The sequence below is a fragment of the Aristolochia californica genome, unplaced genomic scaffold, assembly GCF_029961685.1.
Source record: "Aristolochia californica isolate CCGP_79_NKW_82.1479 unplaced genomic scaffold, dmAriCali1.0.hap1 SCAF_7, whole genome shotgun sequence".
In the NCBI taxonomy this organism is placed as follows: domain Eukaryota; kingdom Viridiplantae; phylum Streptophyta; class Magnoliopsida; order Piperales; family Aristolochiaceae; genus Aristolochia; species Aristolochia californica.
The window spans coordinates 496887-524514 of record NW_027182268.1 but is presented as its reverse complement, the minus strand read 5'-3'; the positions used below and the strand labels follow the sequence as shown (position 1 = coordinate 524514).

Here is a 27628-nt window from a genome sequence, read left to right as displayed (position 1 = left end):
TTTTATGTGCATGATATGTTGATTACTTGCACAAATGGAATTGCTAGTACCATTTTCAGGGTTTTTCTTTGCGTTCTTTGTTTGTCTTTTATGAGCCTAAAGGCATAACAGAAAATGAGAATCAAACACCTCAAGTAATAATATGACAATATCAAATACAGACAGTAGGGAAGGAATGGCAATTATTAAATTAATCAATTTTTGTATACATCAGTTATCACTGAAAGTATTTCAAGAACATGAAAGAAGGCAAAAAAGCTTCCAGCTAATACTAATTCTGACAATCTGCAAGAATATTCTCCCTCCCACTTCAATGATTGCTTATTAAAAGCTATTATCAGAGCTTCACTTGATTCTTGACCAAGCTACAAAGTTAATTCTGGTCTATGCAGTAGACTTGCCACTGCAAAATAATGAATTCCCTCTTGTTCCTTTCTTCTTCCTCCATAATCTTAATTGATGATTGCCATTTTAGCTACTGGGGAACCGACAACATCATAGCATCGGCCACAAATTGTTGGGTTCTCTGCAAATGAACCAACTAGAGGAGAGTAATTATAACATCTCTCACATTTTGAACCATCTGCACGAGATACGCCAATCCAAATTCTGCTTTCCAAATCAGTTGTATATTCACCCGAGTATGGAACACTTGCAGCTAATTCATTTCCAAGAGATGAGAGAATTTCCACCTGTGGAGGCCATTGATCATCAGTATCTTTAGTGATCTACACCCGAATGATCCAAAGACAGAATACATGTAGAACAAAGAGACACACCTGAGATGTAATAAATATGCGATGCAACTTGTCTGGGTCATGCTTGGAGGCCGACAGTACTTGTAAAGCCCCAGAAAAAGCAGTATCTTCTGAGTGAAGATAAACCTTTGCTTCTAAACTGGATCCAATCAGCTTAGCGATGCGTGCAGTTTCTAGAACCTTATTCACTTCCGTTCTCAACTGTACATGACATTGACTCAGAAATGAGGTTATACAATTCTTGTAAACACCAACTCAAGGTTTAAGAGATTTAATCTAATAGTTTTAAGCATAAACATGTCCTTCTGTAAGTGTGTTTAGAATACTAGATAAGAAATTAAATGCCTAAGATGCAAGGCTACTACCTAGTTTTGCTAACCTGAGTGAAATTCTGCAATGGATATGAAAACTATTCCTTTTAAATGGAAATATAGGCATTACCTCGAGGATCTTTCCCCATAAATCCACACTTGCAACAGGCAGGGTCAGCCAACTTTCATCAACATTTGGCCAACTTGACTCAAACACAAACTTGGCAACAGAACCATCTTCAAGCAAATGCTCAAAGGGTAGATGTTGCCATGCATCCTCTGCCAAATGCGGCAATATTGGAGAAATAATTCTTGAAATTGAGAGGACATGGGCAAGAACAGTTTGACAGCTTCTCCTTGTATCTACCCCACTGAGTTACCAACCAACATGAGTGATATCATTCATAAATAGAAAATTTATACCTTTTTTTTAAATGAAAATAGAAAATTTACACTTGATAAAACAAATTTGAAAATTTGGAAACAAGAAGGCAACTTCTGTGCTATTGACGCACTGGAAAAGAATAAAAGTATAAACTACAAAAGATAAATAGAAAATCGCAAAACAATATAAAGCGTTTGTGTTTATCTTGGTAATTGAGAAAGAAGACGTACCCACAATAAAGTCTATCTTTAGCAACGTCAAAGTAGAAATTTGACAGATATACAATGGCAAAACGCTGTATTATCTGGAAAGAAGAAAACAAGAAAATTAGGGGAGAAACCACCATTGCACTCATGAAAGACCTGATGAAGAATGTAGAGTAGATGAAAGTCCACAGGCATAGAAAGAACTGAGTGAGTGGCCTGAACTCAGCCCACAAGAATTAGAGCATAGAAACAAAATTTCCTTAAAGATCACTTTTTGCTTTTCTTTTTTTTATTAGTTTAAAGATTTCAAGTATCATAATACACGAGAGATGCTGAAGAAATTGAATTACCTGGAATATTTTGTAGAATTGATATTGCTCGTAACTTTCTTTAACACTGTTTATTATATTTCCAAGTTGGAATAGTGCATGCTGATCGATCATTGGAAGGTCATCATATGGAACAGCATTTTCATGCTACAAAATGAGAAAATGAAAAAGTAAAAGCAAAAGCAGATTCTAGCAAAAATTGAGAATAAATCAACAAGCAGATACTCATAACTGCATCACTCGAACCTTTCAACTGAAGATAAAAGTTGTAAAATAGATAGATGGAAGAGAAATTGAAGAGAAAAGAGAAAAGAGAAAAGAGAAAAGAGAAAAGAGAAAAGAGAAGAGACAAGAAGAAAAGAGGAGCAAATAGGTCTGTGAGTGCAGCCTACTCGATGAGGGAAAAGTCGACCCCCATCCTCTTTTGTTGATCTCAGTTAAGTGATTTTATATCTTGACAAAAATGCCCCCAATAAGAGGACTTAGACATTAAAGAGTAAAAAGGCTTTAAAGCATCCAGAATTTAAAGTTAAACCACACAAACTTTAAACTACTAAACTGGGCCACTTTGACTACAATCTTACAGAACTACCGACACATGAAATTACTAAAATATCTCTGACTTCACTCAAGCTGAGGATATATGTCAAATAATCTCGGCTTGGTACAAAAATTATTGAAATCTCGATTCTAAAGAGACTTTGTGAATATATCACTAATCTACTCAGTGGCCCTCATATACAGAGTAACTACCTTGCCACTAATCATTACATCTTTCACAAAGTAAAGATCAACTTCTATATGCTGTATTATCTCATGGAGAACAAGACTACTGAAAATAAAAATAGTTGTTTGATTAGCACACTTGGGTCTTCAAAAGTAAATTTCAACTCCTTCAACACTGACTAAATCCACATGAGATCACTTATGGGATGAGTCATTGCTCGATACTTTGCCTCTGCATTAGAACGTGCCATTATGTTTTGTTTTTATTCTTCCAACTAATGAGGTTGCCTCTGATGAATACATAGAAAGTTATGGTAGATTTTCTATCCAATTTAGATCTAGCATAATCTACATCTGAATATCCTTCTACCTTGAGGTGATCATGAGGTGTATAAAATAACCTCTTTCCCATAGCTCCCTTCAAATACTGTAAAATCCTTTGGGCTTCTTTAACATGAATACACTAACTGGAAAGGCAATATTAGGCCTTGTCATAGTGGCATATATCAATTGGCCAACCAATCTTCTATACATAGTCTTGTCTTTCAATAAAGGGTGCTCTTATCCTACAAATTCCGAGCAACCTCCATAAGAGTATCCACTAGTTTAGCTCCTAAAAACCTATAATCATGTAACATATCAGTAATATATTTCCTCTATAATAATATTACACCTTGTTTACTCTTGGCCACCTTAATCCCCAAAAAATATTCAGAGATCTAAGATCCTTGGTTCAGACAACACAATGTCATCTACATACACCAAGAGAACCACACTCCCAGATGATCGATGTAAAACAAATGAATGATCATAGTTGCTCCTCACAAATCCAAAGGCAGTGAAAACTTTACTAAATTTATCAACTAGGCCCTTAGATTCTATTTCAAACCATAAATGGATTTATGTAGTTTATAACCTTTCCATTCTCTCCCTAAGTAACATACCCAGGAGGTTGCTCCATATAAACATCCTCTTGTAGATCGCTATATAGAAAGGCAATTTTAATGTCAAGCTAAAATAAAGGTCAACCCATATATACTTCAACAAAGATTCCAATTGTACTCCATGCAAGCCACCGGAAAAAAGTATAAAAAACATCCACTCCATATGTTTGGGTGTAACCCTTTGCGACTAATCGCGCCTTATATCTTTCAATTGTCCCATCAGCGTTATATTTAATGGTATACATCCAACAACAACCAAAACTAGCATCAATAGGAGGCTCAACTAAGGTCAAAGTTTGTGGAATTTGTAAGGCATCTATCTCATCATCCATAGCTTTCTTCTACTGATGCAAACTCAAGGCATTATGCACCTTAGTAGGGATAGAAACACTAGATAACAAAGTGGAAAATAACTTAAATGATGGAGAAAAACTGTGCAAAGAAACATACTTGGCTATAGGATAGTGTGTAGCTTTTCTTTTGGTGATGAGGGGCATAGAGGAAAATGGTTCAAACATGTCAGAAAGGGCCATATTTGGAACTTGATGTTGTATGTCACTACTGATTGCTACTTTTGTACCTTTCTATGTTGGTGTGTTCCTTTCTACATTGGTATACCTGCAAAGGTTTTTTTGGAATCAAAGTGGAAGGTACAGTGAGACAATCCATAACTTTAAGAAGTATAGAGGACTCAACTGCTAGTATAGAATGAGATAGAGACTCAAATGAGGCACTTAAAAAGTAATTTGAAAAAAATTCACATTTATTGAAACATAAGTTCTTTTGTTAGCAAGATCATAGCATTTATAGTCTTTCTGAATACAAGGATAACCAAGGAAAATACATTGTACAACTCGAGGAGACAACTTATCACTTTGTGGAAGGTACAGTGAGACAATCCAAAGTGGAAGGTACAGTGAGACAATCCATAACTTTAAGAAGTATAGAGGACTCAACTGCTACTATAGAATGAGATAGAGACTCAAATGAGGCACTTAAAAAGTAATTTGAAAAAAATTCACATTTATTGAAACATAAGTTCTTTTGTTAGCAAGATCATAGCATTTATAATCTTTCTAAATACAAGGATAACCAAGGAAAATACATTGTACAACACGAGGAGACAACTTATCACTTTGTGGACCAACAGGATGAACAAGACATAATGAACCAAACACCAGGGGTGGGAAATCAAACAAGGAACATATTGGCTTAAGCACTTGCAAAGGAATTTTTCCTCCCAAAACAGAAGTCAGTGCTCTGTTAATTTAACATGATGTAAGAATGGCATCACCCAAGCACAATTTTGAGACATTCATTTAGAACAAAAGGGTGCGTACTACTTCCAGCAAAGGTCGAATTTTGTGTTTTGTAACCCATTTTGTTGTGAGGTATATACACATGACAACAAATGATTAATCCCATGAGAAGCATAGAGAGAAAACTTAAGGTTCGTGAACTCATGACAATTATTGAAACAAAAATACGAATTGAAGCACAAAAATGAATTTTTACTCACTGAAAATTTTGACAAATACATCCAGAACTTCAGACTTCTCCCTAAGGAGATGCAACCACATGAATCTACTACAATCGTCTATAAATGTTAAAAGATACAGAAAACCAAACAAGTTGGAAGTCCTACAAGAACCCCAAACATCTGAATGTACGAAATTCTAATGGATTTTTTTTTGAATAGTGCTAAGTTATATTCATAAGCCGCAAAAAGAAAAATTACAAGATGGGGGAACCGTCCCATACAATGAGAGATTGCAAGGAGGTTCCAAGTTTAGCTAATCTATCAGTTGAGGAATTGATTGATCTAGGAATATGCTCCCAAGTACAAGAAATGGTAGATATAATGTTAGAGATAGAAAAAATGATGGACCAATGACGCCAAGGGGGGAGGCCGTGGTAGACACCAACTGATAACAACTCTAGAGTCCCCTTCAACGAGCAGTTTTTCTCACAAATGGTCCTTGAAAATTTTTACTCCATAGAGAAGGTTAGTCACTTCAACAGTGTTGGAGTTTGCAATACCAGCTAGCCCCACATAGAATAGAATGATCTCTCCTCTATGATTTCTAAAAACTCCCCCCGCACCCACCAGCCCTGGGTACCCCAAAGCACTCCCGTCAAAATTCAGCTTGATGCAATCACTAGGAGGAGGCACCCATATTGCCATGGTAGGCACCCTTTGTGGACCCATCATATGAGCCAGCAGCCTCTAATTACAGCAAAGGGAGATACCCGTCTGGGGGGCAAACTCTTTCCTGATGTGCAGCCAACTAGAGATCATACCCACAGTGCAAGAGACAGTGCTTTCCAGGTTACTGAATTTGAGGTTGAACCGCCAATTATTCCACTCAAGCCAAACACACCACGGGATATGTGTGAGGCAAGCAGAGAAAAGCAGCTTGCCAATTCTAGGCAGTCGAGTCCCCAAAACCATATGGATAGTGCCGAAAAAATCTTGGTATTCAAATGGAATTTGACTATGGCTATTACAGAATAGAAAATAATTCTTGTGGTGCTTCCCAAATTGGCATGATCAACATTGAAAAGATAAATTTGAGGTAAGAGGGAAGTGATGCAAAGTCAAAGGAGATGGTGTCCCAGCCATAGATGCCACAAATAAGATGTCTCAGTATTAGCCCTAAGTGTAGTATGTTGATTGTCTCGAACGACATCCAAGTGGTAGAGACCTTCTCTCTCATGTTTGGAACCAATCATCCTCCTCATTTGGAAATCTTGAAACACACAATGAGAAGCAAAAAACAGTAACAAAACAATTTAACAATTTAATGAGTTGGCTTACTAATAATATATGATCAGGAGGATCCTCCACTTTACTTTCCTCTTTGCAATCAAAAACTTCTTAACAGCTCGTAAATAATGCAGATAATTTGACCTATTTAGCTTAACTAAAGTAATCTAAATATAGTCTTTATTCTCTGCAGGCTGGGCAATCTTAATGGGAGTGATGATATTTCCAGTATCTACCATAATGATGCTTAACTAATAGTCATTGTACCAATAATAACAATCAGCCAATAAACTGCACAAAACACCTTGCAGAAACACCCTTCAAATCCAAAAATAGTATGTGCAGACACTTGTGGGTCCCACACCACAAAATACACCTAGGGTTTGTTAAAAAGCTAGATTTTTTTTTAAAAGGTGTGTATAGACTATTAAAAAGAAGAGAGAAGTACAAATCAAACCTAGGAGAGAGGGTCTTCCTCCACAACAAGGTGTTGGAGTGAAATGCCCGCCTTGCCTGAATGTCTGCCAAATGATTGGCAGAATGAGGAATGTGCTTCCAAGTACAATTCAAAAGGGAAATTAAATTACAAACTTCTGAGTACATGTCCCAGTGACACCATGGAGGTCTGATAGAGTTTGCGCACCAGTTAATGATGACCTTTGAGTCGCCTTCGATGCAAAGTGGGCTAGTAAGCCGGTTAGAAAAAAATTTGAATTCCATTCAGCAATCCCGGAAATCTTATAGTTATAGTAATTGCAACACTTGATTAAGGAACAACACCGAATATAAGCCCAATTATGTCTGAACAAACAAAACTATATCGCAGACTAGGTGACTTAGGCACAAGAACTTCAAATTACTCTTCAGGACTTCATTCAATCCTTATAGGATGACAAAGACTCATAATAACTACTTTTAGACAACAGCACAAGCCATTAACCCTTAGATTAAGGCACAAAGAAGGATAAAGAACTGCCCTTTAAGTTCAATCAGTAGAAGCAATTGAGAAATCCAATCCTGGAGGGAGATAGCAGATTTTAAGGAGGGAAAAAACTCTGCCTTAAGCTACAATTTATGGACCAAACAGCACTGATACCATGTGAAGTACATAAATGGAAGAGAGATTGAAGAGAAAATAGAAGAAGAGAGCAACAAATAGGTCTACGAGCTGGAGCCTACTCGATGTGGGAAAGTTGACCCCCATCCTCTTTGTTTATCTCACTAAAGTGATTTTACAACTTGAAAAAAATGCCCCTCATAAGAAGACTTATACATCAAAGAGTAAAAAGACTTTAAAGCATTCAAAATTACAAGTTAAACCACACCAACTGTAAACTACTAATTTGAGCCACTTCGACTACAATATTACAGGACTATCCACACATGAAATTAATAAAATACACTGACTTCCGGATGAAGGCAATATTGAGACTTAGTTGTCAATTGAAATAGCTTAGCAAAAGGAAGGGCTGTTCAGACAAGAGTTGATAAGAAGCAGTCTGAAGCTGCCAGTAAAACCAGTTTGGTTTCACACTCGGCTCACTCTAAATCTTACATACAGTAACATGTTTTCTTGTCAAAACTGGCTGACAGAGACACATTGACCAGTTTGATCTGAAAACCAGCAGGGTCAAGTGGTCTGGTCCAATAAAAATAGATAGATTCCCACTACTTTTAGAATTTCCAAAATTCAAATTCCCCTAAAAAGGGCTCCCTTGTAATCTCATTTCTTTTTTAAGCTGAAAATATTATTTATTGACTTTTAAAAAAAATAAAGTTATAAAATGAGTAGTGCAAAATTTTTTACAATAGAGGAGTTTCTAACTGATACATCTACAGAAAAACTCAGGTAAAAATGAAACAAAACAATATACCTAGTTAAGTTTTTGAATAAAAACCTAATAAAATCTCTCTATTCATCTATCTATCCATCTATCCATCTATCCATCTATCTATCTATCTATCTATCTATTAATTTATCAATTTATATATATATATATATACATACATACATACATATATATGTACATCTTACTTTGCCCATGCTATAAATCTGTCTGCCTTTCCGAAGAACAAGATTAAGTTATAAGGTTACAGGAAGTGGATTAAAAACCCGGAAAATGGATATGATAGAAAATATTTTGGAACCGAAATTATGGATGCAGCAGTAATATGAAATGTAAAACCATATGAATTTTTCTCAAGAGAAGGATTTAGGGTTACTTCAGGCAGATTGTAAAACAAACTCATGGTCAATATTTTTAGAATGGTGATACAATTTTTTCTTACTTAAAGGGTACACAACTTTGTGGGCCAAAATGAGTATAGTGAATATTTATTGAGTTATAATGAATATCTCTAGAAACTTTTTTTCTCAAGAGACTATTGGAGTCTCTTATTTTAATTCATTCTTATTCATTTCATGATTTTAGAGACCTTCTGAATAGTGAGGAGATACGATGGTCTCATGAGACAAGCTAGGAGTACCAGATTATGACAAAACCTACACCTAAAGAAAATGCCATCTAACGAAAAGGAAATCAAGAATGGAAAATTGCAGCTAGAAGATATTTTTTGCAATGCAAAATAAATGACCAAGCAGACAAACTGAACATACTTTCCAGTCATGCAGATTACCCAAAGTGTAACGTAGAGTCCCACGCAGCTTTCTATAAATATCAGACATTTGACGGAGTACTTGGGGCCCAATCAGAACATCGCCTGTATAATCAACACTAGAAACCCAAAGCCGTAACACATCTGCACCATAACCAGGTTCTTCCTAACAAGAGAATAGAAGCCTACTGTAAAAATCTTGTGGCATATAAAGCTTTTCTAACAAATTTTCCAATTGATTTACCGACCTTAGAATTTTTTCCTCCATCAATGACAATATTTGGATCCACCACGTTTCCCATGGATTTACTCATCTTCAAACCCTTCTCATCTAGCACAAATCCATGTGTAATTACTTGTTTATATGGAGCTTTTCCTGTAAAAGATGAAATGATCTGTAAAATGTCTCTGATAAATTGAACAAACACCCAGAAATGCACCTTCATGGTAACCATGGTGACCATGTTTGGCGCCACCTTAACCAATACATTGTATCATAAAAACATCCACAATCACAATTTTTTTAAACCAACAAGAGCAAACTACAGCAAGATTAGGTTAATCAAATCAATTTTAGTCTTCAACTCTTACACAATTGTGGATAAGAGAAAAAGGTAGAACTTTTGTGATGATACCTTTTGTGGCAATACAGGTAAGTAAAGAACTTTGGAACCACCCACGATGTTGATCTGTTCCTTCAAGATATATATCTGCTGGAAAACCAAGACCATCTCTTTGTTCCAACACAGCAGCCCAAGAAGAGCCTAGGACAGAAACCAATAGAAATTGGACCAATTAGACTCTCAGCTAACAATCTAAGAAAGTCACTCAGCTGACAATACAAGAAAGATTAGAGTTCTACATAATGTCCACATGTTTCTTGGCATGGACATGAGAAGAGATAAAACTTGAAAATACACGTCTTTTTTTATTACCAGAGTCAAACCACACATCCATGGTATCAGTTCCTTTTTCATATTCTGAAGCACTATGACTATATGTGGGTGGAAGTAGATCTTCAATTGCCATATACCACCATGCATCACTGCCCTTTCTCGATATAATAGCTTTGAAAGGAAACAAAAAAGACAATAAATGAATTGTCAAACACCTGAGCTAGATGAGAGATCTTCACTAAAGTTTTCTAACCAAAACATAGAAGAGGTTCTCATTGATTATCAACAAGCAAATGGCAGAATGAGATTTCAATTTTGCCCTTCAAACATTCTAATTATGAATAACTGATCTGTCCGACATCACCTATACTGGGTATTTTTCTCCTTTAATTGTAGGGAAGGGGTAGAATTAAAGGACAAAACTACCCAATATATATGCCATTTAACATGATCATAAGTAAAGAGAACTGCTACATGCAAAGTTTCTTACACTTAATATGCTCAATCGTCTCCACATTCATTAAAGGTTCCTTAGAATTTATGTGATAAAAAACAGGAATGGGAACACCCCACGTCCTTTGTCGTGATATACACCAATCAGATCGGCTTGATGTCATAGTAGCTATGCGGTTTTCAGCCTGCACAATCACTTTGAAAAAATAGTAAGTTAAAACCAATTTGGACCAATATATTTGCTCTGCTGCAGCATAAGGACATCATATTAAAAAGTAAAAAAGGAAACAGAGCAAACCATTTATTACTACAAAAGAAAATTGAGTAACAGAATTGAGTATAAATTGAAGACCATGCATACTTGCATCAGATAGAAATTCAAGTCAGAAAGGAGACAGTAAAAGCTATATTGCAATCAGTACATAATTGTCAAGTTATACCATCTATCATAATCCATCAGAATCAGGAAGAAGTTGCAGTACCAGAGACATAACAAAAAACCTGTCAGCTTGAAGAAAATAACAAACTGCAAAATATATACGCAAAAGTGTGTTCGAAGCAGAGAACCTGCACTGGAAACCATTGCACTTGACCAATTGCACTCATAGCAGTCTGCCGGAACCCTTCCACTGAAGCGAACCATTGCTCAGTTGCCCTAAATATTGTAGGCTTTTTTGTTCTCCAATCATATGGGTACTTGTGTCCTTTTGAGAGAAAAAAAGCTCAATCATCAGAATTTCTTTTTAAACTAATGAAATAGTTAGACTGGGGTTTGTTGACTAATTCTACAAGGAAAAACCATCAACTTACTGTAAGCCTCCTCCATTAGAAGCAAGAAATGCTCATCTAAATAGTTCACCACTGCAGCATTACCATCTCCAAGCACATCTAGGCCACAGAAGTCTCCAGCTTCTTCAGTGAACTTTCCATCATCATCCACAGGAGAAAGAATAGGCAGTCCATATTTTTTACCAGTTAAATAGTCCTCCTGACCATGACCAGGGGCGGTATGGACGAGCCCAGTTCCAGACTCAGTTGTGATGTAATCACCCCCAACAACAACAGGGCATTCCCTGTTATTGATTGGATGGACATACCTAAAAAATGTCAAAGTAAAGAAGTCAGGGGTAACCACTGGTGAGATAGCACAGGGCTTCAACATATAATCCATCAGAGAGCATATGGAACCATACTGAGCAGCTAAAGGATTGACTCATACACATGGCACAGGTGTAGGCTATTGGACCAAGCCATAGAATGGTCCCAACAAAGACAACTCATGGTCCTAAATTTTCATATTATGTAAAGTCCATGACATTTTAGCCTTTTACCTGCTGGATCATTTTTAATTTTTTTGTTCTTATGTTCATGAAAGACACAGATAACCAGACATTTGAAAAATGGTTATGAAACAAACTTAAATAAATTGTTTCTCATCATGAGCTCTAATTGATCATTAGAAAGGATCATCAGATAGATATGGACCATGGGTCATCCATGACGATCAATGTCAGCAAGTAAACAGGACTCTTTATGATTTGTAGTAATTTTTAAGAAAGCAGCAACTCTAATTATCATATTAGCTGCATTAGAGCATATACAAGCAAAAATATTACAGGAGATTACAAGATACACTTTTTCTGTTTCCATGAGTAACCTGTAATTTTCCAGGGATGAACCCATGAAAGTCTTCTTGACAGAGAGCTTTACTCCCCACTTAGATTCCAGTGTTGGTACAAGTTCTGATGCCACAATGAGAAAAGGTTTGCTTTGTCCACTTTTAAGAACAGCCCCCAGCTTTTTGCTTCCAGAAGAACCATCTTCTAAAAATCCACCAACTTGAGCCACAGCATATAAAAGCTGACCATTCACAGCAACAGCTGAACATTGATCAAGAAATATTAGCATTCCAATGAAATATTTACAATTTCTACGAACTCTATAAATCAGACAGAAAACAACTGAAGAACTTTTTAGAAAAGAAAAAAGAGAGTAAAAACCTGAAGAACTTATTTAATAGATAAAGAAAAGACTACTTGTTCATGCTTCTATATTTGTGTATTTATAACATACTTTCAGTATTAATATTATGAAAGGCAGTTGAATTATACGTGGATTTGGGTCCTTTCTCCTTATCAGGTCGTCCCTCTAGAGTAGGAGTATGCTCGTCCTTGCATAGGAGATATATGGTTCAATTTTTAGTTTGTTCTTAATTGTAATTAAGGAGTTATGGAGAGTTTAGAGTAGAGGGGCATTATGTACTCTTGTCCGATTATTACTTAAAGTAACTATTAATAGAAGAGAGGTCGATTTTAGACCTCTCAACGAGTGCCACAACTACCGCACTCTTTCCCTCTCTCATACCTTCTCCTCTCTCTCTTTTCTCTCTCTTTTCTCTCTCTTTCTTCTTTATTTTACACTTCTACATGGTATCAAAGCAATAAGATCACGTTGCATAGAGTTTTCAACCAGTTCTTCTCCACTTTCTAATTCTCTGACTTCTTCAGGAAAAGGGATTTTCAAATTTTTCTACTAACCCTAAGGTTGATGGCTTGTGTTGTCAATTGATCAATTTTATGAATTTCAGGATTGTATAGTGGTTTTTCCCATCCTACACCTGCATAGGTCTTCCAAACCTGTGCTTTTGCCTGCATAATCTCTCTAGATGCTGATGCCACCATTATTGATGCTTGATGATTATTCTGAAGCTTGCTCTGATGTCTTTGACTTTGTCCTTGGAGAATCCTCTATTGGCCTCAAATTACTTTGATAAAGAAAAGGCAGCCTTGTGGTGCTTGGATTGAATCTATGGACCAAGGAAATATCGATTAAGGTCTCAATTTTTGGAATAGCTATCCAAACTCATCCCTGATGGCCCCTTCTATGTCTAATTGTCAAGGACTACAACACCATTCATTTCTACAATGAAAAACTACCCCCAACTAGACGGCTTTCGTCCTCATGTGTGCCTTCTATGACTTCATCAGTGCACATGAGCTAGAGGAAGTCTCAACATATGGCAAGAATTTTACATAGACCAATAGCCAACGATCCCTCATTCTCGGTTTTCTTAGAACACTAATGAATGATCGGAACTCTTCCCAGATACCATAGGCAAAATATTGGGCAAAATTGTCTCAGATCACTTCAATCTTTTTGGATACAAATAGTGGCAATTAGAGGAGGAGATCTTTTAGATTTGATAACTTTTGGCCTGAATCCGATTCATTCAGCAAGGATGTCAAGGATTGGTGGAAGCAGATTGACGTGCGAGGACCTAGAGGAGGCATTCTCTCCTTAAAGCTGAAGCAGCTCAAATTCAAAATGAAGTCTAATCCAAAGCCTTGTGCAATGCCCTCACCGACCAAAAGAACACCTTCCGAATTCTGATCCATGATCTTGATGCAATTAAGGAAGGTAGACCCTTAGTGCTAACGAATTTGCTGCGAGAACTTCCACTTCTTCTGAACGCCAAAACATTACCCACCATGATTGAAGTCTTTTGGAAGCAACGTGCAAGATATAAGTGGATCGTAGAAGGCGATGGCAATACCCCTTTTTCTCAAGCCATCACCTCAGCTCAATGACAAAACAATTGGATCGAATCACTCCTCATCAATGGGGAATTGAACTTCGAGATTGGCCATTACTAATAATCATTTGAGATTCTTGGCAGATCTTTACACCGAAGAAAACTTAAGCAGGCCACTCTTGCACTTGCTCCCCCTTAAGAAGCTCCCTAAGGATGTTGTCAAATCTTAGAAAGACCCTTCATGGTGGAGAAAGTTGAAGCTATTGTCCTTTCCATGCCTCTTGACAAAGTTCTGGGCCCAAATAGTTTCAAGGGAGGATTCTTCTTAATGGGATCGAAATTCTTAAAAGACCACTACTAACATGATGCGATTTCCACATTTCCTACCGAAACATGGGAGCTTCCTTTATTGCCTTGGTGTCAAAGAAGTCAATGCAGAAACTATGAAAGATTTCAGACCAATCAACTTAATCTCTAGGCCCTCTAAGATCATATCGAGAATCCTTGACACAAGACTTAACTCGGCTCTTCAACACCTCATCCTCCTAGGAGGCCATGTTTACTCAAGGTAGCAGTATCCTTGACTCAGCCATGACAATTCATGAATTTATTGGTTCCTCTAAGAAAAGCACTTGATGAAGCTTATTGTCAAGCTTGACATCGAAAAGGCCTTTGATAGTCAATTTGCAGCATCTTGATGAAACTATGAGTATCAGGTTCGGCCAGCACTAAAGAAGACGGATTAGGAGCTCCATATCTTCGGCAACTTGCTCCATCCTCATAAATGGTAGTACCTGAGGTTACTTTAAGGGATTAGGAACCTTCAGTAGGGAGACCCTGTCTCCTTTTTAATCTGATTAGGGAGAGTCTTTCTAGCCTCCTCCATCTCACTTGAGAGATCAACCGGCTGAAACACCTCGAACAACTAATTGCTGGACATCCCTATTCTGTAGTTCATCGATGATAGAATCGTATTCATCCCTAAAGCAGACTCTCAACCTTAAGGCAATCCTTGCAATCTTCAAGCTCACTTCTAGCCAAAAGGTCAACAAGGGAAAGTCAACTATCTATGAGATTAACCTTAGCCAGCTGGAAATTGATTCCACGGCCGCGGCCACTGCTGATTCAATTCTTGCTTCCTAATTTGGACTACCTATGTCCGCTACAAGACCAAACAAAACTGCTTGCAACCCTGTCATTGAAAGGATTGCTTCCCATTTATCAACTTGGAAAGGAAGATTACTGTCAAAAGCAGGAAGACACATTCTCATCAACTCCTGCATCAGAGGTACTTCTTATTTCTTGTCCTTCTTACATGCCTTGTCAGCATAGCTCAGATAACTGAAAAGGTTATGAGAACCTTCTTTTGGCGGGGATCAGAATGTGATTTTAAGCACCACCTCATTAAATGGAGCAAGGTTTGCAAACATAAAAAGCAAGGAGGTCTGGGAATCAAGCAAATGAAATCTATGAACTGGGCCCTCTTGGCCAAGTGGTGCTGGAAAGTTAACACGAATAAGGAGGCAAACTAGAGATGTTTCATTGCTGCTAAAGCCAGACTCTCCTCCCTCACCATTCTCCTCACTTCTCTCTCGCTCCTTCATCACTCCCTCAAAAAGCCTTGATCCTCAATTCCAAATGCAGAAGTATGGTTTGTTGAGAAAAGCATGTTGAGACACCCATGGAAGCGTGAATCATAATCTTCATGAAGATGATAGTGCAAAGCTCAAGGATAACACCATGTATAGGAGGTTAGTGGAAAAAATTATTTATGCCATAGTCGCTCAGCCTAACATCTTGTTTACTATGTGTATGGTCAACAAATTCATGGAGAACCTAAGAGAGATCCATCTAGAGGCTGTACATAGAATATTGCGTTATTTTTTTTTTATGAAATGTGATTTTATTAAGAGAGCAAAAATGAGCTAACTCCTGACAACAAGATATTGCAAGGAGGCTCCTTGCTTTGGCTAAAGCATCAGCCACAAAATTCGCTGATCTGGGAATGAGAGACCAAAAACAATCAAAAAGATTAACAATATCCAAAATCTCAAAAAAGGCATCCCAATGGCGCCACGGAGGTGAAGAGGCATTCTCGCACCAACCGATCTCCACCTTAGAGTCTCCCTCAATCAGGATCAGTCTGAAGCAATGATCGCGAAAAACACGAAGCCCATTAAGAAGGTGATGAAGTTGGCATTGAATCTTTTTTGAATGTGCTCCAGCCAGAGACCCTAGGGGATGAAAGCGGATAAAGCAGAGATCATCAATTTTCCAAGACCGGGGATAGGAGTCCCGACAAGCATTCGGTAGGTGGCAGCCAAGTCCTCAAGGAAGCAGAGATGGAGCCCAATTTTGCTAAGAATCGACGTCCAAATCCCCCAAGAGAAAGGGCACAAAAGAAACAGGTGGCTAACAGTTTCTTCATTGGCATGGCAGAAAGGGCAAATAGGGTCAACTCCGAGTTGGTCACGAATTCTGAGGTTGTCAGCAGAGAGAATCTTGTTGCGGCATGCACTCCACATGAAGAATTTTATTTTTGGGGGGGCGCTAAGACGCCATGTGAATTCCACTGCATGCTTGGTACCACGAGTGATCCCTCCTCGAATAGCAAAATAAGCGGAGGAGACTGAGAAAGAGCCACTTTTATCTGGCCACTAAATTAATTTATCTGATTTGTTAGCTTGAATTCTGGTTGGCTGCAAAGCGTCCAACAGGCGACTGGGTTTATCATGGTCATTTGTAGATTGGGATATTCAGATGCTCATTATGCAGGCTCCAAAGTTGGACAAAAAATCCAACACTGGTTATTGTGTATTTGTTGAACGAAATTCGATAAACTAGAAGAGAATGTTGCGGCTCAATCTAGTGCAGAAACAAAGTATCGAGCAACAGCTCATGTTAGAACTTCTATGGGTGAGAACAGTTCTGCAAGAGTTAGGCTTCTCCACTAAAGGTGTTATGATGATGCATTGTGACAACCAACCTGCCATCCTCATTGGTAGTAACTCTATGTTTCATGAAAAAACCAAGTATACAGAGGTTGATGTCACTTTATTCGTGATGTTGTGATAAATGGTACAGTGATAACTCCCTATATTTTTCTTTGAAGATAAAATAGTTTATGAAGTAACTCCTTGTATTAAAACTATTGATAAGCTAGGTGATGTGTTTAGTAAGGCCTTGGGAAAGCGAGAGCTTGGGAACTTTTTTAACAAGCTAGGATTCCTTGATATATACACTCCATCTTGAGGGGGGATATTAAATTATATATAAAGCATATTTTAGTCTCTTTTACCCTTATCAAATTGTCCCTCTAGAGGAGTATATTCATCTTTATGAGTTATATGATTCAACTTTTAGTTCGTTGTGACTTGTAATTAGTGAGCTATGGGTGTAGAAGAGCATTTATTTACTTCTGTCATATCATTACTTAAGGGGGATTTTAGCATGTTCAGATTTGTTTTACTGGAATTCTTTTACTAAAAATTTCTTGCCTGTAAATGCCATTCTAGAATCAATATTTCTAAAATATAGAATTTCAGAGTTAGTGAGACAACTAGAATTCTTATATACATTTTTAAATAATAAAAATATAGTATTAGTATAGTTAATTGAATCTATTAAATAAATAAATAGTTGATATAAATATTGATTAATCAAAAAAATAATAATACTATAGCTATTCTACTAATATTTTATCACACTACTAAATATTTTTATTATTAATAAATTTATTATTTCTACGAAATTATTATTTCAATTTTTTAAGTTTAATAATATATCATATTTAATCATTTACCTGAAATAATTGTGTAATTTAAATTCATTAGGTTAAATAATAAAATTACTAATTTATATTAATTGAATAAGTCTAAAATAAGATAAATTAAAATAAATTCCAATAACATAATAGTATATTGTGTGAAATAGTTATATTGAGTATGTAAATTTTAGTCTAAAAATTATATATATATTAGATTGTATTAAATTAAATGACTGTGTTAATTTAAATAGACTATTTTCAACTTAAATTGAAAAATAAATCATTTAACTTAATTATTAAAATAATTAAAATCAGTTCAATTCAATTTTTTAATATTATATTTATTATTAAAATAATAACTTGTTTTCTTTTATTAAAAATCAATTTGGCTTAAATTTCATTTTTCTTATTTTGTTTCCCTCTTCGGAATTTTATTTCAAATCTTGGAAAACTAAACTAGAATTCCCAAATTACTGAAAAAATGAATTAGAATTCCGCAAATTCAAAATAACTAACCCCCCTAAGTGACTATGAAATAGAAGAGGTTTCAATTTTAGACCTCTCAACCAGTGCCAAAAGTGTCTCAGTCTTTGTCTCTCTTCTTTATCTCTTCTCTCTCTATATTCTTAATGTTACACTTCTACAAAGGTATAACGACATTTTCACCAAAAAAATAAATAAATAAGGCATACCAGCATTTGCAGGGATAGTCCAAGGAGTTGTAGTCCATACGGATAGGAACAAATCAGGAAGAAAGTCCTCTAATAAACCTTTTGAAGTTGCGGGCATATTAACCAGTTTGAATATAGCATATATGCTCTTTGAAGTGTGCCCATCTGGGTACTGCCAGAAACATATGTAAGTAAACAAGGATTTTTCCTCGAGCGTCTAAGGTGAGCAAACAGTGGTTGAAAACAAAGTGAGGTTGTCATTTCAACTAAAGAGAAAGAAAGACAAAAAAAATGAGGTTCAAGAAGATACAACGAATACATTCAGTCTCATTCTTACCTCCAGTTCAGCTTCTGCTAGAGCAGTGCGTGAGGAGGGGCTCCAGTGCACAGGCTTCCGACCTCTATAAATATAACCTTGCATGGCCATTTGACCAAACACTCCAATCTACAGTTCAAACAGAACAACAGATAGGTTACTCGCATTATAAGAACTTCAAATATCATCCAACAGATGTAGAGAAAATCATCTCTCCAACAAGAAGTTTTTCTACATTGACCTTAAAGAGATTCTACGCCCTTCAAATCATCCCAAAAGCTTCAAATTATACATTAAATTTTGAACAACCAAGAGTATCACTTCACATACAAAATAAGAAAGACAGAATTCTGCTCTCCACTTTCTAAAAAGTCAAAAAGAGTAAAGTATGAAGGATGGCTACCTGAGCAGCTTCATATTCTGGAGTAAGAGTTAAATATGGATTAATCCAGTCACCCCACACCCCATAGCGCTGCAAGTGTTTCAGCAACATTCATATATTAATTAACTAAAATGGTACAACCACGGGAAGGAAAAATGACATTTGCAGCTTTATCTAAACGCAAGGGAAGAAAACTTAGGAAATGGGTAACACATTCTCTCTAAATGGTGGGATCTCAGAATAAAGCATATATAAAAAAAAAAAACTCACATATGACCTTGAAAGACTTCATCTGAGCCTTAACAGTGTCCTTGGCAAACTTGGCAGCTTTCTGTCTCAACTTCAATGGTGTAAGCTCCTTTCTGGCATCTTGATCCATAGATTGAAGAACTGAAAAAATTAAAGTGACTCTCAGATGAGGCAAACTTCATGAGAAATATGTATTATACATACGAACATCGTTTCCCTACCCTTTTGTATCATATATTTCCCCAGTTAATAAAAGCTAATCAGTTTTGCTCAAAAGCCATTCATGTAAACAAATTTACGTATACCAAATATGGATTTCAATCAAAACTCAAAGACATTATGTCATACATGGTTTCAAATTACAGATTATTCTTATATGTAATTAGTGAGATGAGGTTTAAGTCATGAGGGCATTTATCTTGCTATTATAATCACTTAAGGATTTAGAGGGGACCGAATTTGAGCCCCCAACAAGTGCTGGCTGACACACTTTTTTTTCCTTCTCGTTTTTTTTTTTGGAGAGGGGTGTGGCGCGATTCAAACTTGCGACATGACGCACCTAATGTAAGACGAATACCACTAGACCAAACGGCCATCGGTTTTTTTTTTTTCCTCCTCTCTCGATTCTCTTTTTCTTCTTCTTCTATTCTTCAAATTTTCACTTTCCACATTAAAAAAATCTCAGGGATATGACATGGTACTTCAGAAAGATGCAAGACTATACGAAGCAAACTTTGTGAAACTCCTATTTGTTAGGAATTAGACGCCCTAATTCCAAACTAATGAGAGCAATAATAATAAATGCAGAAGAAGGAAAAGCAAGCACGAAGAAAGGCAACACAAGATTTATACAGGTTCGCCTCAAGGTGAGACTATGTCTTGTCTTCCGCTGCTGCAGTAATTTACTATGAAGATGAAATAGCTTACAAGAGAAATCGCACACACTTACAGGTGTTTTTCTCTAACCTCTCTCGGGCCACAACTCAAGATCCTTTTCCGATGGATAAACCCTAATAGCGGCGCCCCAAATATAAAGAGAAAGCTAGTGTAACTGCAATACAAGAGTGAAATCCCCAAACTGCCCTTAATGAAACAACAGTCAATATATCGTGGACCTTTCGGGGGCGGGAACCCCCACGGCGACCTTACTGCGAAGGTCGATCCACGTACCGACTCAGCAGAAGGCATTAATTAGGCTCCACAACTTAACACTATTTTCACATTTTCAGCATTTTCCCATAGTTACGCCACATCCTAGCACCAGGTTAAAGAAACAATTGACTCTCATCGCAAGTCTCTAATGGAAGAAGTTCGGTTTCATTTGATGTGTACTGGTTTGAACAAAAAGAATAAATAAAGCGGAACTTTTCCTAGTAGTCACATAATCAATTCTATTAAGCATTTGAACTAGTTTCACTTTTTCTGAGTAAAAAGATGCAAATATATTTTTTTCGAATTTAAAACTGTTAAAATAAAGATACAGGGGTAGTTCGGTCATTTGACCTTCTCATATAGGTGTCATATGGTTTCAGCAAGTTAGCCTACTTAACATATATTTGTGTTTCAAATTGCAATGGATTCTAATGTGTATAGAGAGAGTTAGGGGTCTTCTTGTACTTAAGGGCATCTTTGTACTTTTACTCCAAATCACTTAAGTGGCATATTAAAGAGAGATCAGGCTCGAGTTTCGATACTGATCAAACAGCTTCTTCCAGGGCTGTTTTTTTCATTCTCCTCTCTTATCTTCTTGTTTCCTCTCAATCCTACATATTTATCATGGTATCAAAGCAGTAACATCCATTGTTGGGAGTTTCTTCTTCAAAGTTTGGGTTCTTTCCATAGATTTCTCAACCCTAAAGGAAAAGAGCCGCTCGACTTCTCTACTGGTAGGCAATCTCAATTTTTTCCTCTCCTTTTCCTGCTATACCATCTAGTTGATGGCTATTGCTACTGATTGAGCAGTTACTATGCCCTACTACTCCTAGGGGGTCCTTGTTGAAGCTTTTTGCTTCCCAATTTTATGTGCAGCCATTACTAGGTCTGCATCATCATGCCTATGCATGTGTCATCATGTTGATTGTGATATAAATGCTATGTTGTAATGTTTCTTAATTGAATTGAAGAATAATTATTCAGTGCAAGATGTTATGGCTTCGCCTAAGGGGAAACGAGCTATGGATGAGGAGATGGATAATTTGATATCTAGAGGCACGTGGAGTCACTCTAACTCACCTTATATGGAAGTTGTCTTGGGGTGTCGTTTGGTCTATATAGTTAAATATAAGGCTGGTGGGACTATTGAGTGGTATAAGGCTAAATTGGAAGCCAAGGGCTATACCCAGACCGATGAGTCAATTTATGGACAACCCAAGACTGGTACATCTAGAAGCGGCTCAAAGAATCTTAAAATATTTGAAAGGTGCTCCTTCATGAGAAGATTGACGTATTGCAATACTCTAATGCAGATTATGTTGGGTGCAAAATGGATAGGAGGTTTACTATTGGTTATTGTTGTTTTATTGGAGGTAACTTGTGAGTTGGAAAAGTAAAAAACAAGTTGTAGTGGCTAGATCTAGCGATGAGGCAGAATATAGGGCAATGGCTCAAACAATCAATGAGTTTATGTGGGTCAAGTTCGAATTTCCCCTGTTCCAAGATAAGACTACTCAAAATTTGAGTCAATTTGGATTTCCTGGAAACCAAGTATTTCATGAAAGGACGAAAAACAAATAGAGGTAGATTGTCATTTTATTAGAGATGCTATCATGCAAGGAAAAGTGGTCACTCCATATGCAAAGTCATTGTAAGGCGGGAACACTTGGGATTTTGTAACAAGCTAGGACCTTTTTACATTTACTCTCCAGCTTGAGAGGGAGTGTTAAAATACAAATATAGGGGTATTTTGGTCATTTGAACTTCTCATATAGGTGTCATATGGTTCCAATAAGTTAGGTTACTTAACATATATTTGTGTTTCAAATTGCAGTGGATTTTGATGTGTATAGAGAGAGTTATGGATCTTCTTGTAGGGCATTTTTGTCCTTTTACTCAAAATCACTTCAGTGGCATATTAAAGAGAGATCAGGCTCGAGTTTCGACACTTATCAACGCAGCTTCCTCCAGGGTCGCACCTTTCATTCTCTCTACTTTCTTTAGTCTCCTATCTTATCTTCTTATTTCCTCTCAATCCCACATATTTATCAAAAACAATGAAAGAGACCAGGGCTTAGAAGAGTTCTTTTTTAATTATAAAGTTTAGTGTGGAACTGAAATGTTCAAATGAACATAATGAGAGAGGGGGTGGGGGTCGGAAATTGAATTAAACAAAGAACATAGACTAAATAAAATAGCAAAAAAAAGAAAGATCTATTTTCAAAAAAAAAAAAAAGAAGAAGAAGAAGGATTTGAGGAATAGTTTCCGATAATGACAACAGTAAAATAACAAAAGAGTTATGGATCAAATAATATGGCTAGAAGTAGCAAAAATGGAGGCCTCCAGATTCCCAAGTGGAGACTCCCATGTCCCCCCTCAAGCAAGGCACTCGTCCACCCAAGATTGCTTCCTCTCCAACCCCCCCACCCCCTCCTCAGGCCAGCCTCGACGAAGACTCCGATGACGGAAGGACTCCCCTGCAAGAACAGTAGCAACATGGCGCACCGAAGAACCCAAGGCCTTTGGGAGATGATGACTACAGATGGCAAACAGTAGTCAGTAGAACTCCGCGATGAAGAATCCGCCTGGCCTCGACAAACAGAAACACCGCCTTCGCATTTTGCTATGGGAAGACGCTCACCACTGTCTAGAAGAAGCGTGAACGATACGGCGATGCCATTCGCATCCTCTCCAAGACGGGATTAAAATATCCTTCATCACCATACCGACCTCTATCGCAGACTCCTTCATCCGCTTGCTCGACAAGGTATTATCGGGCAACACCAGACACAGCAACGCTCGTACACTTTGGGCTAGAAAATTCACATCACAGTAAGCTAGAGTGAAAAATCACTCAATGCAAACGTAATTCAACCATGGTAGTTTTTGTCATACCACAACTCACAAACTCTGATTTCAGCTGGAATGCCCTCCGCATGATCATCCCCCAACTCTCGCCTACAACATTTCAAACATTGCCTCTTCACCCACCTCCGAACACCATACGACCGAGCCCACCAAATACCCTCCACTTCCCTCAGCTACCATTGTCGCACCCTCCTTCTCCAACCTCTAGCCAGCCTCCCCCTCCCCCCCCTCCTCTGGTTCAAAATCCGGATTTCATATCTCTCACCCTCCTGGCCCAAGTCCTGTCTAACGAAACAAATCGCCTCTCCATTGTCGTTGTGGCCACTACACCACTCACCTGCATTGTTCCTTCGAACACTTGCCACGTGGACTCACGTGCTGCCTAGCTCCCTCAGAAATCACTTGTAGAAATAAAGTAAATAAGTAGAGATGATAATAGAGTTCAAACTTTAGAAAGAAAGGAAGGACATAAAAGAAAAGACAAGACAGGTATGCTTCTTCCACTTTCTTGTCTACTTTTTCTTCTTCATCTCCAAATAAAAAGAAAGAAACACAAACTTAGAACAGATCTAAAGCTCGGATACCAAGTTAGGATCTGAAATCAGAATGAAAGACAGATAAGCTAAGAGAGAAAGAACTGGTAGAGTTTTTCGAGTCTCAATCTATGACTCTTTATTTATTAGCTTCACTAGCAAAAAATTATAGCAACTTGCCTAGTTTGAGTAGGAAAAAAAATTGTGTTTAACTAAACAAATATTACATGAAACAAGCAAGATTTTAATAGCATAGTTACTTCAATAATGTACTCTAACAGATTTCACACATGAGATACCCTGAACACCTGTATGTCTTGGGCCCAATATCATATTTAAAAACTCACTTGCATAGAGCACCCCAAAAGCAAATTATCTCCTCAAAATTATATAAATTAAACTTCTTAATGTACATATGAGCAGCAAATGTGCCAAAACTCATATATCTCAACCTGTGTTACATTTCTGCCACTTGGAACATCTTATAGGCTTCTTCTCCTACCGAGCATTGTGACGAAAGAATATCATACAAGTGTAAACAAAAACAAAAAGGAAAAAAATCACAGAAAAGAAAAGATAGACTACAATGTGATATTACTGAAATACCTGTGATACTTGCCTTTTAACTCAATTGGTAGGCCATGACAATCCCACCCAGGTACATAGTGGACTTTATAGTTTTGAAGAAGCTGCAAAAACAAATATGTTACATCCTAACCAAGAAAATAATAATATAAACTCAAGGAGCATCTAGCTCATCAAAGCCCCTCGATTAGACCCTCATAGTTGAAGGACACAGCCACGGAGATCAGCTGGATGATGGCCTATTCTCTTCCCCCACAGGGACTGAGCTTGTCTTTTGATTAAACAGTTTGTATAGGGACTGGGCCATTTCCTAGAGTCCTTAAGAAATCAGAAAACCTGTCTCAGAATCACTTGCAAATAGTCATTTATGCAGGTGAGTCATTTATAAATGAAGTTTTAGGTGGGCTTTATCAGTTATAAACCAAGAGCTGCATCACTAGCCTGATGAGTGACAGTGTCCAAATCTCTCTTGCTCATCATTTATTTGAAGGGTTCTGCAGCAGGCAGGGCACATGGTACAGCCTTGGTAACTTCTCTACTGTCTTCCTTTGTTTCTTTCTTTTTCCTTCTTTCTCACTCCTTGCATTTTCTTTTCTTTCTCTGAATAATAACCATACCAAATTAAAAAGAAAATAAGGAAAAAAGGAACCTTGTAACGATTAATTATATCCTTCAGAATCTTATTCAATGCATGGCCTATGTGTAGATTGCCATTAGCATAGGGTGGGCCATCATGTAGGATAAACTTTCCCTGTAAAAGCAGTGCAAAATCAGTTTGATTACATACTAGCATAAAAAGGAAAGTAATGAAAGAATGGGAAACAACTACCTCACTGTTTCTGTCAACTACCCTCTTGAAAACCTGATTGTCATCCCACAACTTCTGAATTTGTGGTTCCCTCACCACAGAATTTGCTCTCATGCTAAAGTTTGTCTTAGGAAGATTAACCGTGTCCTTATACCTACCATCTTCGTTCTTTGAACCTAACAACAACAAAATGTCCAGTCCATCACAAATAGTTTTTTTCTTTTTTTCTTTTTATATAAATGAGTATTAAAATGGAAACTGAAAGAGAAATAAGAATTGTTCAGTTTTTTATGATATCTGTGAGTCATCTATTCAGAATACAATGTAGAAACCACACTGTCATCACCTAAGAATAATGTAGGCAATTTGCTAAAGAAGTACCTTCTGAAGCTTTCTGTGCTGCCATGAGAGGTCCACGAGCTCTACGCTTTGAAGCAGAGTTACAGTTTTGACTTGGATTAGTAGAATAAGCTTCGATAGCGGAATACAGGAAGCCTCTATTACATGAGCTTCTTCTCAGTAAAAGTGGGCCAGGTCCAGCAGTTCTAGCAACAGAGGAGCAGGTTCTCATCGAGAATGCCTAAAACAAAGGAAAACAAGCCTTCGTGAAGACCCAGTGTTGTATGAGGTAAAATATATTGATGTTTGCACCAAGTGTCTAGATCTACAAGAGATATTTGTAGAAAAAAAAAAAAAAAAAGTACAAAAAACAGCATTCTACAAACTGTCAAGCTGAAGTATACAGTACAAGCACAAGCACCATTGATTCACTCAGAAAAATCAGGATTTTGGGAAAATATAAATTAAAAAAATCCAAAGATAAAATTGAAAGAGTCTCTACTGTGCACACATGTGATATCTGAATAACCTAACCTATCAAGTTTCAATCCTAAAAGCTTGAGAATACCACAAAAGAACTATAGAAACTACTAAACCTACTAGTAAAAACAGAAACATCCTATCACTTTGCAATTGGTAGGATTCTTTCATTTTCTGTGAAAGGAAGAGATGACAGTAAGAGGTCATACTATTTTTCTCATTGGGTTCAAACAATTTACGAAATTAGATTTTTGAGAGAGTAGCCTCCAATTGGTTGCTCTTGAAAAATCCTATCTTCTGTGGTCTGAACAGAGAGCAAATGAGAAAAATGATGTGGATAGTTCAGAGAAAAGACGAATGTAACTAAACTCTAAAAGTGTGTATCGACTGCTTTACAGATTACAACAAGTTGTGCTTAAAAATCAAATGCAGGCTGGTATGTTAGGCTACATCTAACCAACATTGGAAACTGATAGAATTCTCAATTAGCTACTTTAGCAAGTAGATTGCATTTATGACGCACATCCAGTTAGGCTAAAAAAGCTCCTGCCCACCGGAATTTTTCAGAAGTTGCAACACCTGAATCATTGGACTCTTCCCACGAATCGTGATAGTGTCAAGATCGTGATAGTGTGAAGCTCTATTATAAACTATATGCAAGAAGCAAGATGCAATTTGATATATGTACAACTCGAAACAACTTTGAACTTGATTTAGACTTTTCTTAACAAAACCTGAGCTCAACTGGTCATGCTCATAGATGTTAGAGGAGCTCAAACAGTGATTAAATTTAGAAACCGGCTTAAGGAGATGTTTATGACAAGAATAACTATGGCCTTGATGAGTACAGTATAAACTTGGACGGACGCTCTATTGGTGAGAACAAAGATACTTTTGTCTTTATCCTTAATTACCGGTAACCAAACCCCCTAAATTCACCCTAGAGAAAAAAAAAAACTCTTTTTGTTTATCCACATTCAATTTTCCCCTTCTATGATCCCTCTGAAGTCAGTGACTCTTCAGAAAAATCCGGGCGCACCCAACTATCAGTAGCAATACTGAACCAACTAAAATGATGAACAAAAACAGTACCCTGTAAGGAGAAGATGTTTGCATTGTCACATGCACCTTCGTCGAGACAGCAAAGCTAAGAGGAGTTTTGATTGGGCTTCGAAAGAGTAGTACTGCCTTGACTCATTTACAGAAGAATGGAAGGCAAAGCTAATGAGAAGAGATTTATGGCCGTCTACCGCATGGATAAGACAGCGAGCGACGGCCTTGAGCTGCTTCCCCAGTGGAACGAGCAACGTCGTGTATCGCGGATGTGAGTGTCGTGGATTTGAGGTTTAGAGCAGGACCCGACTGGTCAGGCGACTCAAGGCAAGATAGACCATAAACGAATCTCGTGTTTATCCCGCTTATGCAAGGGTTGGATTGGGTTAGGTTTCCAAAAACCTGAATCCGACCCAGAACCTGGACCCCAAAAACTGAACCCGAAAAAACCCAAAAAAACTGGACCCCAAAAGGTTACCCTTGCAAGCATTATTCAAGCCAT

The 27628-nt window shown here is 37.3% G+C and overlaps 1 protein-coding gene across 5 annotated transcripts; it reads right to left on the bottom strand.

Moving 5' to 3' along the window:
• Positions 1–147: 147 nt before the first annotated feature.
• LOC137936453 (isoleucine--tRNA ligase, chloroplastic/mitochondrial) lies at positions 148–27435 on the bottom strand. Of its 5 annotated transcripts, none has more exons than XM_068781135.1 (22): positions 27324–27435; positions 25636–25834; positions 25276–25430; positions 25096–25197; positions 24481–24550; positions 19336–19448; positions 19080–19148; positions 18698–18805; positions 18382–18532; positions 12049–12271; positions 11202–11488; positions 10959–11095; positions 10429–10576; positions 9978–10109; positions 9678–9806; positions 9291–9418; positions 9044–9208; positions 2011–2136; positions 1685–1758; positions 1200–1440; positions 780–959; positions 149–692 (listed from the first exon to the last, which is right to left on the bottom strand). In XM_068781135.1, exons 2-22 carry the CDS (start codon positions 25823–25825, stop codon positions 453–455), a joined length of 3168 nt encoding a protein of 1055 aa, XP_068637236.1. In that variant the 5' UTR covers positions 25826–25834; positions 27324–27435; the 3' UTR covers positions 149–452. The 5 variants fall into 5 exon arrangements, with proteins under 5 accessions (XP_068637238.1, XP_068637236.1, XP_068637237.1 ...); XM_068781134.1 differs by having other exon boundaries at positions 150–692; positions 27166–27435; XM_068781136.1 differs by lacking the exon at positions 2011–2136 and having other exon boundaries at positions 27166–27435.
• Between the last annotated feature and the right edge of the window lie 193 nt (positions 27436–27628).

Coding starts and splice junctions, on each gene's coding strand:
- LOC137936453 (XM_068781134.1), bottom strand. CDS start 27,189: ATGCAAACATCTTCTCCTTACAGG. Junction 9,419..9,677: donor TACCTGTATTGCCACAAAAG/GTATCATCACAA, acceptor CATCTTTTACAG/GAAAAGCTCCATATAAACAA. Junction 693..779: donor GCATATTTATTACATCTCAG/GTGTGTCTCTTT, acceptor TGGCCTCCACAG/GTGGAAATTCTCTCATCTCT.